The 14,912-nt window shown below is 37.9% G+C and overlaps 1 protein-coding gene across 5 annotated transcripts in view; it reads right to left on the reverse strand.

Moving 5' to 3' along the window:
• TMEM117 (transmembrane protein 117) overlaps nt 1–14,912 on the reverse strand; it is a 218,274-nt gene that overhangs the window by 84,076 nt on the left and 119,286 nt on the right. For all 5 annotated transcript variants that reach the window (XM_036761974.1, XM_036761976.1, XM_036761979.1 and 2 more), the window contains one exon: nt 847–944. In XM_036761974.1, the coding sequence (XP_036617869.1) occupies nt 847–944 (98 nt within the window). The remainder of the gene's footprint in view (nt 1–846; nt 945–14,912) is intronic.

Genomic DNA, 14,912 nt, shown 5'->3' on the forward strand with positions numbered 1-14,912 from the left:
TCAATGCTCCAAAAGAGAAAACAGTAAAAAAAAAAAAAAAAGTCCCACCTTAATTGCCATTACAGGGATGAAAAAAAATAACTCACTGTGACTTTTTTCCCACTTAGAATTTGGTTTGTTGTACTTTTAAAAATTGTTTAGAGAAGCATATTGGGAGAGCTTGACAAACATGCTCACTTTGCTCTATCACCATGGGTCCACTCTCATAATTCTCTTTTTCTGATTTCCAAAACCTACCTAGACTACATTCTTGTAAGTGCTTGGAGAGAGGGAGAGAGAGAGAGCGAGCAATAAAACACTCTTCAAGTTCTTACTATCTTTCAGGCTCTGCAATAAGTATTGTCGATATGAACATAAGCACACAGGAGATTTTCTGTCCTCAGCTAGCTTACATTCTAATGAATGCAAGACAACACATAAAAGCAAACTAGAAGGGTGTAGGGGTGAGGGGAAGGTACTCCTGCAGTAGCATGATATGGAATGGGCAGGAAGCAGCACAGAGACCTGGACTCTGGTAAAATAAGACCTATCAGAGCTAAAGGATCCAGAGGGAGAGTAAAGGTTACTAACAGGGAGATAATGGCCTGAATAAATGGCTAGAGGGAGCTGGTATGGTGGAGAGGGCCTTAACAGGGTGAGATAAAAGGGATCCAGAGTCAGAACAGAATTGATTTTGATGAATATCAGTGTTGTCTATTAATATAATAACAGGGTTATGATTTAAATTATTTGCATACAGCATAGTTTTAAAATATTTCATTACCCTTAAAATACTTCCCAACAATAAAACATAAAACATATAAGTTTACAGGTATAATAAAATATATAGAATAAGTAATTTCCTACCAGAACAAAATTATTCTGATATTTCCTTTTTTCCAGAAAGCTCTAGCTGATTTTCCCCAATCAGGATATGGTTTGTCCTGAAGCATCATATCAGTGACCTAAAGAAACAAAACAAAATTATTCTGTACTGTGAAAAAAGTTAAAATCAGAGAGAAAATGTAATCTACAATAGTGTGAATAAGAAAAAATAATTTACAATCACATAATATTATGAACAAGATAAGTTTAAAACATTTAGTATATTTTCAAGGATAAAATTAATATAACATCATTTCAACTAAAGTTTATATTAGTTTACAGTTAATATAAGTACATGGAAGTATAGAACAAGATATTATCTTGGCTTAATACAAAATAATTTTCCTATTTATCAAATAGTACACATAGCTTATACAAGAGACCAGAACAACAGATATAGCTGCTGCACCAGAAACCCACACATGGCTCAAAAACTACATAACTATTAGAATCTAGTATAATAAAAATGATACCTAATATTCGAATATCATTTGACAGTTATAGAATTTTAGGAAAAAAGATTAAGAGCTTAATGGGATTTTAGAAGTAATCTAGTTCAAGTATCTCATTTTACAGATGAGGACCTAAGGCCAAGAGAAATTGCGTGACTTAACCAAAGTCACATGGGTATTAATGGAAGAGCTGGAATTCTCTCAGGGCTAGGCTTATCACATAGGCTCTGAAGGTTCTAGGGAGGTTAGGGTAATTCTTTTCTCTGCTACAATTTGATCAAAACTCCACTGGCTTTGTTTCCCTCATTGTTAAGGATCACTAACCCAGTTCCATTTAATCACTTAACACAGGACATATTTTAGAAAGGAGTATTTAGTTCAAAGATGCAGAAATAACAAATGTGAATTTTCCCCAGTCCTCTGGGGTATATTGTCACCTATACCACCTTGGTCTCTAAGGGAGTAAGTTTGAAATTGAGCTTAATTCCTACATAGCGTTGGTCTCATTAAGTTCCTGTCCAGGTGCAGTATGTCTGTCAAATTGCTTCCATTTGGCTGCAACACTGAAAGTCACTTTTAATGATCCCTCTTTGCTTCTCAGGGTATTGATCTGGGCTGGCTGCAATATCTGGTCTAGATTCCAATTCCCAGATTCCTGTGGCTTGCTTTCCTGACCAAATCAGAGACTCTACTCTGTGCACCTGGGATGGAAAAGAATGAACGAAAAGACCATGGACAAAGACGCATTTCTCTTTTTAAAATTTATTTATTTTTGGTTTTCAACATTCATTTCCATAAGATTTTGAGTTACAAACTTTTTCCCCATCTCTCCCCTCCCCCACCCCAAGATGGCACATAATTTGATATAGGCTCTACAGATATACACACACACACACACACACACACACACACACACACATATATATACACACATATATGTATGTGTATATATATATATATATATATATATATATATATATATATACATATTCATACAAAGGCCCATTTCTAAGAGGCCATATCACTTCAAAGGGGAAGTAGATCCTAAGGCCCTTCCCATTATTACATAGTCTCTCACTGGTCATCATAAGAGAACGCATCGCCAAACTTCTCAAGACACGAATGTTGTAAAGATACAACTGAAGCTGAATCAAATCAATTTTAAAAAGAGGCGGTTCACAACCATGTAATAAGCTAACTTAAGCCAATAATATAATGTTCACATGTTCAATTTTTTTTTCAAGACAATTTTCTCATGTCATCTGGATTCTCTCAGAAGCCATCTCCCTAGCATCCTCTATGTAGAAAAGTTGCATCTGCTAGGGAAGCTGAATGGGTCTCTTCATGCACCAGACCCCCATTACATTTATAAGGGAAGTCAGAACCTTTTAGTCCTTTAGACAAAAAGAACCTAACTTTTGTCATTGATTAATTGCAGGTAGAACTCACTAGGAGCAAAGCCTGTGAGGTTAAATACTCAACTTTCTTGATACTGGAGAAAGTCAAGATGAGGGGAGAGAGGAAGGAAGACAAAAACAGACATGATTAGAGGAGAAAGTTGATTCAAGGGTTGATCAAAGGAGAACCCAGTCAGCAGGCATGTTCTGTGAAAGCTTTGACTCTGGCCCTTTCTGGTTGGGAGAGGAAAGTAAGGAGATATATATATATATACACACACACACACACACACACACACACACATGTATATACACACACACGTGTGTGTATGTATATATGTATGTACATACATATGTATGTGTATGTATATGAATATGTTATGTATATGTATGTGTATGTGTATATGTATATGTATATATTACTCATGATCCAAAGCCATACTGAGACACTTAGTGTTTTAAGTAGGAATCTCAGTTGGGGACCATTTTTAAAATTTTATATAATTATATAATACATGTATATATATTCACACATATAAATACATATATACATATGTCTTTTTCCTCTGCATCATAATCTACATATAATTCTACCTATATAAGTATATGTAATACATATAATCCCTTCATCATTATAATTCTTGTGTGTTTTTTGCTGTATTGCTCCAACATTTTAACAATGTGTTTTTTAATTTTAAACTTGAATATTTTTCTTCTTGATTTTACATTTTATACCTTTCTTTGTATACTCTGAGTTAAATTAAGCCCAATATTGGTTAATATTGAAAAATATTACTGTATATCAAAGTTGTAATAAAAGTTTTATCTTTTGTTGCATTATTCTTTTTAACATTTAAGTTCCTTTTTATGTAAAATTTTGTTTCTAGATATATTTTATTTTCTTCCCTTTTGCTGAAATTCTAATTTAAGTTTTTAGTATCATGAATTCTAGTTATTCTGATTTTGCTTTTTCTTTTGTGTTATGATTTTTGGTGTTTATTTTTAGTATTGACTTGTTTTCAAATTTTACCAGAGCTAACTCCATTGAGCTGATCCCTAGGTACTATCTAATTGTTTATGAATATCCAATACTTGCTATTTGATGATACCAGTGTGAATACTATTCTTGATTTGGCTACATTCAAAGAACCTAAGAGACCACAAGAATTTTTCTCAGATTTAGTTATTGTAAAATTTTTTTAACTATGTTGTTATTGCTAAGCCACTAAATCACCTGACTCAAGCCAATGTAATTGAAGATGCACAGAAGCAGAAAAAAATAATACAAAGAAATTTTGAAATCAAAAAAGTCCTTTGGGGACTATTGGACAGACAGATGTGAACAAGCTTTCAAAGAAATGGTCAACTGCCACAGGCACAGACACAGATGAACACAGACACACACAAATACACACACATATTCCAAGACTATACAAACACACGTATACACATACATGCATACATATGTGTGCGTATGTATATATGTGTGTGTATATATATGTGTGTGTGTATATATATGTGTGTATATATATGTGTGTGTGTGTGTGTATATATATATATATATATATATATATATACACACACACACATATTCCAAGGCTGTATGTGTGTATGTATATGTATATGTATGTATGTTTGTATGTCTAGCTCATCAAGACTCTCCTGGAAGCCAACTCCTCAACTGATTCTACATGGAGAATTACATTACCCGAGCACACTGACACACTCTGCATAGGCTCATAAAGACTGGGCTTATTATTCAGTCCCACATTATACCTAACACAGGAATCTACTCTACACAAAAAGGAAGCATGGAGGGGCAGCTAGGTGGTGCAGTGAGTAGGGCATTGGCCCTGGAATCAGGAGGACTTGAGTTCAAATCTGGCCTCAGATACTTGACACATTTGCTAGCTGTGTGACCTTGGGCAAGTAACTTAACCCCAATTGCCTTGCCTTCCCCCTTCAAAAAAAAAAAGAAAAAAGAAAATATGGTTCTCTACCTCCTCCAATTCCCTCACTCCTTCACTTGGCAGGAATAATAATGCTGCTTGCAGCTACTGTGCCTGCGTAAGGCCAATAACACCAGCACACAGGAGGGCTGCTAGCACAGATTCTTTGATCTGCTTTTCTAAGGAAAGCAACTTTAAGGGGTTTACAATCTCACTTTAATTAAACATATATATATCATTCACTTAGTTTAGGGGAAAAAGTCAGCACCCTACACTTCAGAGAAAACACAAACAGAAATTACAAGCAGAAATTATATAAACAGAGCAAATAATATAAATCAGCAGACCGAGCTTCTGTCTGTCTGTCCATAGTAATACATATATAGTTACCAGAGAGAGAAGCACCAGCATCTGGGTTTTCAAAGCTGAGGGCTCCTTAATGGCTGCCCAGATTCTCCTCTGGCCAAATCAAAGGAATGCTCTTCCAATGAGTGAGCCCCCAAAGCAAAATGCTAACCTCAGAGTGTACGTGTGTGTGTATACACACACGTATACTCTGAGGTTAGCATTTTGCTATATACATACACACACACACACACACACACACACACACACAAACAACACACACACTTCTTCAGGGTCAGAGGTCATCACAACCATGTGACTCAAACTCATGTGACATAGACTTTCTTGTGACTTAAGCATGTCATCAAAGACTCTTGAATCAATCAAAGACTCTTGATTCAAACAAAGGCAAGACTCAATCAAAGGCACTTGATTGCCTTAGTGCTGAGAAGCACTCCAAAAGAAAAAACAGCAAAAAGTCCCACTTTGCTTGCCATGACAGAAAGAAATGAGTAGGGTGCACAGAAATAAAATGTAAGCTCAAAGAACTTCCTGAGTGGGTCTAAAATCATAACACTGTGGATTGGTTTGTGTGCCCTGGCAGGGTATGGAGGTTGGTACTAGAGGGGTATAAATGAACACCTTAAGGTCTAACATTCTCCACAATTAATTCATGGGACTGTTACCTTGCTGGGCTTCTTCCTTTCCTGTCTTGTGGATATAACTAAAATTGTTGCCCTTAATATTCTCTTTTGAGGGAGAGGGCAATTAATACAGACTGAAGAAAATCTCTAGTCTGCTATCTTGTTGGTCATGTGACATCACGATTAATTGAAATATGTTACCCACACATTGTGTTTTGGTCATGCTTTTTGGGGAGTCCACTAATTCTTATATCATCTCTTCTTATCTTTTTTTTTGAGAAGGAAATGGCAAACCTGGAGAAGGAAATGATAAAGCACTTCAGTATCTGTGCCAAGAAAATCCCATATGGGATCTCAAAGAGTTGGACATGACTGAAAAACAACTGAACAACAAATCCTTTTTCTAGGTCAGTTGTTTTGAGAGTAGATTGTAAAGATTTGGCTATTGTCAGCTGAAAGAAATGATTACATGTTTGACCAGTGATCAACACTTGCCCATGTACCAGGGATATCTTGTGTACCAAACACTGGTTTAGTCGGTTTTATCAAGGCAAAGAATGCAAGGTTCCTCTGATCATAATCAGTTTAGCACATTTTATCTCATCCATATCTGCAAGGTTAGCAAACTTCTAATGCCCTTGTAATTGATGAAGGGCTGCAGTCTGGGCCACCTGCTGATGGACTACCCCTCAGGATCTTCTTCCATTTAGAACCAATGAATTTTCCCAGCAGAGACCACAAGCTCTGGGATCCTCATAAGGATATGCATCCCATCATAAAAGCCTGTGTATGTGATACTGAAGGGCTGGGGAGCTCCATACTTACATGTCTATGAGTAATAAACTACCTGATTCGCAATCTTTTGAGCACTTGTATTTCATCTTGGTGCCTCATCCATGATTTCTTCACATAGATATTTCACTTCCTCTTTAAGTTTTTGGTCTTATTTTGTTCCATTTCTTTTTAATCATTGAATAGAATTCTCTTTGTTCTGTTCTACTGTATTGTGAGTATTGAAAACTCAGGAAAGGTTATCCACTTTTTTCTCTAGGTGGTTTATTCTTTTTTCAAGTATTCTAATTTCATTTTTATTTTTTGTTTTAGCTGTAACTTAAGTTCCATAGAGTTTTTATGGCCAACCCAGTCTCTTTTATGAGGTTCTACTTGTGATAATTTCAGAGTTGCCTTCTCCTGGGATATTATTTTGGGATTTTTTTTGTTGTTGCTGTTATTCAATTGTTTCAGTTACATCTGGCTCTTCATGACCCCATTTGGGATTTCCTTAGCAGATACTAGAGTGGTTTACCATTTTTTTCCATCTCATTTTATAGATGAGGAAACAGAGGCAATCAGGGTTAATTGATTTGCCCAGGGTTACACAGCTAGCAAGTGTCTGAGGTCAGATTTGAACTCATAAATATGAGTCTTCCTGACTTCGGGTCTGACACTCTATCCACTGTGCCATCTAACTTTCCAGAGATTCTTAAACACATAAAATCTCTTAATTGTAGTAGGAATGATCCTGTTTGATAATGTCTGTGGCTTTTGTTTTTGGATTAAGACTTTATGCCAGTACCCAGGATCTGTTACAGCCTTCAATCCTTGGCTGTGATGGCTAGGATCAAAACCCTTCTCCCATTTTAGTCCAGTAGGATAATATTGTACCAAGGCTAGGGTCTGCCCCTATAGCAGTCCAGAGACCACTTCCCTGTGTTCCTAGGAGGAAGTCCACCTGGAATTAAGTCCTCAATTCTTCCAAAGACTTGTACTTGGACTACCTGGGAAGTAGACTGTCCAAATGGGGCAAAGTCCTTATAGATGATACTAAGGCAAGTGACTTGCCCAGGGCCACAGAAAAATAAGTGTCAAAGGCCAGATTTGAACTCTGGAAGATGAGTCTTCCTGGCTCCAGGTCCAGCACTTTATCCACTGTGCCACCAAGTTGTCTCCTGGGATTTCTCCTAAATCCAGTCACACTGGCCTTGTGCTTTTTCTTGGGTAGTTACCTACCAAAAGTCCATAGCTTCTAACCTCTGCTCCTTGATTACCCGCATCAAAGATGGTGTTAGTTTCAGGCTAGTCTCATAAGGAGTCCTGAAGAGTCACTTTTCACCAGGAAGCCTCAACTCCTGGAACTGCTCTTGCATTATATTCCTTCTGTTTTTGCCACCCTTTATATAGAGAGAAGTTTAGTGGCATTTTTACTTGGTTCTGTTGCTATATATGGTGTTTTTTGTCCTTGTTAACGTGTGTCATTAATGAAGAGCTGGATAGGACTAATACCTTTCACATTACCATCTTAACTGAAAGTCAGTATTTAATACTGTTGATCACTTCCCACCTTATCTTTCTGGGTATTGACACTGGTTTCTCTTAGTTTTTCTCTTACATGTCCAACTGTCCTTCTTGAGCTCCCTTGATGGTCAATTATCAATATCAAACTACAACTGTGGCTATTCAAAAAGGGTATATGCTAGGTCCTCTTTTCTCTCTACACTCTCTCTTACTGATTTCATCAGACCCCATACGTTTAATTATGATCACTATACAAAGGATTCACATATCAATATAATAAGCCCTAGTCTCTCTCCTGAACCATTTCAAACTGGATGTCACATAGATACATAAACAACTCAAACTTAACATGCCCTAAGAAGAAACCACTATCTTTCCTCCAAAACCCATCACTTAGAGAACTTCCCTATTACTGTCAAGGACACCATTATCTTTCTAGTCAACTCCACTGTCATCCTTGATGCTTTCATTTTTCTCACCAAACACGTTCAATCTGATGTCAAATCTTGTTCTTTCTACCTTTACAATATCTTTCACATTTTTCCTCTCCTCTACACTCATGAAGCCACAATCCTAGTCAAGGACTACATTTAATCTTATTTAGAAAATTTCAATAACTGATTTCCCTTTCTTATGTCTCTCCATACTCCAATTCATCATTTACACTGCTGCCAAAGTGATCTTAAAGCACAGGTCCAGCTGCCAAAGTGATCCTCTTAAAGCACAGGTGTGACCATGTCACTCACCTACTCAATAAATTTCATTGGTCCCCTAACACTTTTAGGATCACACACCAAATTCTTGGTTTAGCATTTGCCTTTCACAACCTAATCTCAATCTACCTTTCCAAATTTATTTTATATTATCCCATTCATATACTCTATGGTTCAGCCAAACTAGCCTTCTTACTGTCCTAATACGATCTACTCCATTTTCCATCTCAAAGCCTTTTACCTTGCTATCCCAAAAGCCTGGAATCTCTCATCACCTCTGTCTCTTGAATTCCTAGTTTTTCTCAAGACTAAATCAAGGGTCAACTTCTGTGTGAGGCTTTTCCTAATCCTCAAGTTTCTAGTATCTTCTCTCCTCTAAAGACTTTTAATATATTTTAAATATACACACAAATGCACATATATAAATTCACATATTTATAAAAGCTTGTCTCCTAGGGACTATTTCCCTTTGTAGCTTCAGAATCTAGCACAGTATATGACATATAGCAGGTGCTTAATAAATGCTTACTGATGGAATGATGGAAGCAGTTGGGTTGCAATACATTATCATTGAAGATTTGCACAAAAGAAGTGGCATGAAGGATTTTGGAGAAATGTATAACTGGAAAAAGAGGAGGGCCAATAAGAATAAAGAATAAAAACTCCAAGATACATAGGTTAAATTCAACAATTTGAACTAAGAAAAAATATAAATTATGAAAAGATTAGGAGAAAGGCCTTAAAATTTAAAAGAAAGGAAATTTGCATAACAAAAGACCATTCTACACTCACCTGAAGCTACAGAAAGGAATGGAATAATGTCTTCTAAAGAGCTCAATATGCAATTTTTAACAAATAGTTTTCTTCAATTAGCTTCTGTATCTCCCTTTCCCTTTAGTTAATTTTACTTTTCAAGGTGCCATTTTCTCCAATTAGATTCTGAACATCCTTAACCATTTTGCCAATTTTACTTTTCAAAGATTTGTTCTCATCAGTGAATTTTTTTTTCATTTTTTCTTTTGCCTCTCTAATTTAGTTTTTAAAATCCTCCTTGAGCTCTTCTAAGAATGCTTTTTGAAGTTGAGACCAGTTCACATTCCCTTTTGAGGTTTCAGATGGGGGTATAGTGTCCTTGTTGTCCTCTTCTGAACTTGTATTTTGATCTTCCCTGTCTCCATAACAAGAATCAATATTCCTTGGTTTTCTGGACTGTTTCTTCATGGTGGGTGTCTTCTCCCTGGCTTTTAAAGTAGATTTATGCTTCTGGGGCTCAGGGGGTTCTGTCCCAAGTTTCTTGTACTGAGAACTGTGGGCCTGGTTATTGGCTTTGTGTGCTTGGCCTCTGGTTTTGTCAGCTAGAGGCTATATGATGCTGCTGTTCAGCTGGTGCTGAGCTGGAGCTAGCTGGTATGCCGAGGTCAAGGCCAGGTGGCTGTCTTTCTGAGTTCCTTTGGGTTACACTGAAGCTCCTGGTGTGAGGTGTGGGGGAGGGTTGGTCTGGCTGCTGGAAGTCTTCTCTAACCCTAGGGCTGTGCTATAGCATGGGTGGTCTCAGCCATCTGTGCTGCTATCTGCCCCTTGCCCTGGCTGTGTGAAGGCACCTCTGTGGTCCCAGTGTTGATGTTTGCTGGCTCCACCCCACTGGGGCTCAGGAACTCCTGCTGATCTGCTGAGGTGGGGCCTGCTGGGACATCTCTCTTCCTGCACTTGTTTCCTTCTTAGACCACAAGAAAGGCCCATTTCCCCAGCCTCCTGAGTTAAAAGGCCCCTGAATTGCCACTTCTGGCTCCTCTATGCCAGAGTTTCTCCCAGGGTAATATCCTCTGGGTGAGGAAGTGAGAGATGAGAGCCATTTTACCTGGTCATCATGGCTCCTGGAAGTTCAAGAAGGCAAGTTTCATACCTTTACACTGTATGCTGAATGCCTCAGGATTAGCTGGTGCTGCAGCCAAAAGCTCTGCACTTCCGTCTCACATAGCTCCAATAGACTCCCATCCTGGGCTGAGAGGCCTGGGGATCACCACCATAGCTGTCACTTCCATCCTGGGCCTGCTCCTGCTCCCACTCAGGTATGGTTTATTCTACATGCTCAGCACTCTCCTAGCCCACAGATCCATCCTCTCAACCCTGCAGACTCTCCTGGCTTGGAAATCTTCCACATTCAGTCTCCTAATGGCTTCTATCTCTTTCAAATCTGCTCAGATTCACTTTTTTAGAGATATGTGACAGAATTCGTAAGAGAGCTCCAGTAAGTCCTTGCTTTCACACCTCCATCTTGGCTCTGCCCCCTTCAATTTCTTTTTCTGAAATGGGATCAAGTATTTTATTTCCTCTTCTGTTAATATCAGCAATTTGTATTTTTTGTAAATATCCATCCATTTCACTAAGGCTGTCAAATTTATTGGCATACAGTTGGGCAAAAGAGCCCCTATTGGCTTAATTTCCTCTTCATTGGTGGTGAATTCATTCTTTTCATTTTTGATACTGCTAATCTGGTTTTCTTTTCTTTAATCAAATTAAGCACATGTTTAACTGTTATATTGGTTTTTCATAAAGCCAGTTGATACTTTGATTTATTAGTTTAATAGTTTTCTTAATTTCAAATTCCATGACCTCTTATCACATGTAACTTTTATTGCACAGTGATCTGAAAAGGACGCATTAATATTTCTGCCTTTCTGCATTGGACTGTGAGGTTTGTATGCCCTGGTACATAGTCAATTTTTGTGTGTAATGTACTGCTGAGAAAAAGCTATTTTCCCTTCTGTTCCCATTCAGTTTCTACCATACCTAACTTTTCTAAAATTCTATTTACCTTTTTAACTTCTTTCTTGCTTATTTTGGGGTTAGATTTACCTAGTTTTGAGAGGGGGAGGTTAAGGTCCCCACTAGTATAGTTTTGCTGTCTATTTCTTCCTGTAATTCCCTTCAATTCTCCTCTAAGAATTTAGATTGTAAACCACTTGGTTCATATTTGTTTAGTAATGATATTATTTCATTGCCTATAGTACCTAATAGCAGGATGTAGTGTCCTATGTTATGTCCATCTCCTGCCATGTCTTTTAATTAGATCTATTTTTACTTTTGTGTTGTCGGAGATCAGGATCGCTACCCCTGGTTTTTTTGTTTGTTTTTTTTTTTTACTTCAGCTGAAGCATAACATATTCTACTCCAGCCTTTTACCTTTACTCTGTGTGTATCCCTCTGCTTCAAATGTGTTTCTTGTAAGAAACATATTGTAGGATTCTGGTTTTTAATCCACTCTGCTATTCGGTTTTCTGGAAGAGCTCATCCCATTAATATTCACAGTCATGATTACTATCTGTGTCTTTCTCCCTATCCTATTTTCCTCCTTGTTTATGCCTTTCTCTCTCCTTTCTCCATTTCCCTCCTCACTGGTGTTTTGCTTTTGACCACTGCCTCCCTCAATCTGCCCTCCCTTATTTTTACCTCCTCCCTTTTCTTTCCCATTTCCCCTCTTATTTTCTATAGGGTAAGTTAGATTTCTACATCTGAGTATATTATTCCTTCTTCCAGCCAAATCTGATGAGAGTAAGGTTCAAACAATGCTTGTCTCCTTCCCTTCTTTCCCTCTACTGTAATAGATCTTCACACCTCTTCATGTGGTGTAATTTGCCTTTTTCTGCCTCCTCCTTTCCTCTTCTCACAGTACAATCTCTTTTTTTCTCTTGGATTTTTTAACATCACATCAAAGTCAACTTATACTCATGCCCTCTGTCTATGTATGCTCCTCCAAAATATTGTAATAAAGATACAGTTCTCAAGAGTTATAAGCATCATCTTCCCATATAGGGATGTAAACAGTTTAAACTTATTGAATAACATATTTTTCTTTTCTGTTTACCTCTTTGTGCTTCTCTTGAATCTTATAAGTGAAGATCAAATTTTCTGGTGAGCTCTGGTTTTTTCATCAGGAAGATTTGGAAGTCCCCTATTTCAGGGAATGTCCATCTCCTGTCATGAAAAATTATGTTCAGTTTCACTGGGTAGTTGATCCTTGGCTGTAATCCAAGCTCCTTTGCCTTATGGAATATCATATTCCAAGGCCTCCAGTCTTTTAATGTAAAAGCTACAAGGTCTTGACTGTGGTTCACAATGTTTAAGTGGTTTTTTTCTTTTTTTTGCTGCTTGCATTATTTTCTCCTTGACCTGATAATTCTGGAATTTAGTTACAATATTCCTTGGCATTTGGCTACAATATTCCTTTGCATTTTCCCCCAACATTCCTTGGCAATATTCCTTTGGCATCTCTTTCAGGAAGTGATCTGCAGATTCTTTCAATGACTATTTTACCCTCTGGTTCTAGGATCTCAGGGCAATTTTCCTTAATGATTTCTTGAAAGATGCTGTCCAGGGACTTTTTTTTATCATGGCTTTCAGGTGAACTAATAATTCTAAAGTCATCTCTCCTATATGTGTTTTCCAGGTCATTTGTGTTTCCAATGGGGTATTTTACATTTTCTTTTATTTTTTCATTCTTTTAATTTTGTTTGACTGATTCTTGATTTCTCATAGAGTCATCAGCTTCCATTTGCCCCATTCTAACTTTTAAGATATTGTTTTCTTTGGTTAGCTTTTTTGTACCTCCTTTTCCACTTGGCCAATTCTACTTTTTAAGGAATTCTCTTCAGTGAGTTTTTGTACCTCTTTTTCCATTTGGCAAATTCTACTTTTTAAGGAATTGTTTTCTTCAGTGTACCTTTTTCCCATTTGATTAATTGGGATTTTTAAGGAATTGTTTTCTACAGTCAATTTTTGTCCTTCCTTTTCCAAGTTATTGACTCTCTCTTGCATACCTCTCATTTCTTTTCCCAATTTTTCTTCTCTGTTATTTGGTATTTAAAATCCTTCTAGAGCTCTTCCAAGAAGGCTTTTTGGGTTTGAGACCAGTTCAGTTTCCCTTTGAGGTTTTGAATGTGGGTATATTGATAATGTTATCTTCTTCTGAATTTGTATTCCAGGCTTCCTGTGATGGAGGCCAGGTTCCTGGTTACAGGTTTTATGTGCTGGAGCCTCAGGTGCTGGCAGCTGGAAGGTGTAGGGGTCTGGAAGCTTACCTGGTGCTAAGCTGGGGTCCTAGTGGTGGTGACTGGCATGTGCTGAGGCTGGGCAGGGTTTTCCTGCATTTCCCTGGGGCTACACTTAAGTTCTCGTAGTGGGCCTGGGGGATTGCCCCCAGGAGGACATATGCCCACCAGGAGATGTGCAGAATATGGGGAGATTCAGCTGATGGAGGACACCTGCCTTCCAGAACACATGGTGGCTCTCCAAGCTGGAGAAGGCCAGTTCTCCTGACTATGCCAAGGCATGTGTGTGGTCCTGGTGTTGACACTTGCCTGCTCCACCACCCTGGGGCTCAGGATCTCCCACTGGTTTGCTGAAGTAGGGCTTGACACTGGCTTACCAGGACACCTCCCATGCTCTTCTTCCATCAGAGCAAGAAGGACTTTTCCCATCAATCCTCAAAGCTTCCCAGGCTAAAAGAGTGCTGTACCACATCTTTATGCTGGCTCCGCTTTTCCAGGATTTTTCCTGGGGCAATAGTTTCTGGATTTTTAGAGTTTCAAAAGGGAGAATAAGAGCAACTTACTGATTACTCTGCCACCTTGGTGCCTAGAAGTCTATCTCCCAAGCATTTTTAATGAGAAGATCAGAGCTGAATAGAAAATTTGACTTTCAAATAAAAGACTCAAGAGAAATACAAAAAGGTAAATAGGAAAAGGATATCATAAGACTTAATAAGGTTAAAACAGTTTACATTTCTACATGGGAAAATGATATTTGTAACTCATAAGGTGTTTCTCATTATAAGGGTAGTTAGAAGGAGTATATGTAGATAGAGGGCACAGGTGTGATTTGAATATGAAGGGATAGTATCCAAAAAATAAAATTAAGGAGGGAGACAGGAATATACTGGGAGGAACAGAAAGGGGGAGGTATACTGGGGAAAATAATCTCACATAAAAGAGGCAAGAAAAAACTTTAAAAGTGGAGGGGAAAAGGGCGGTGTAAAGAGCAGTAAGTGAAATTTACTCTCAGAAGAACTGGCTCAAAATGGGAGTAACATGCACACTCAATTGGGTATAGAAATCTATCTTACCCTACAGCAAAGTAGGAGGCCAATGGGATAAGAGAAGGGGGGTGATGATAGAAGGGAGGGTATATTGGGGGAGGGGGTTGTCAGAAGCAAAACACTTTTGAAGAGCAACACAGTGAAAGGAAAGAGAGAATA

This window comes from Trichosurus vulpecula, chromosome 5 (genome assembly GCF_011100635.1).
Source record: "Trichosurus vulpecula isolate mTriVul1 chromosome 5, mTriVul1.pri, whole genome shotgun sequence".
NCBI lineage: Eukaryota > Metazoa > Chordata > Mammalia > Diprotodontia > Phalangeridae > Trichosurus > Trichosurus vulpecula.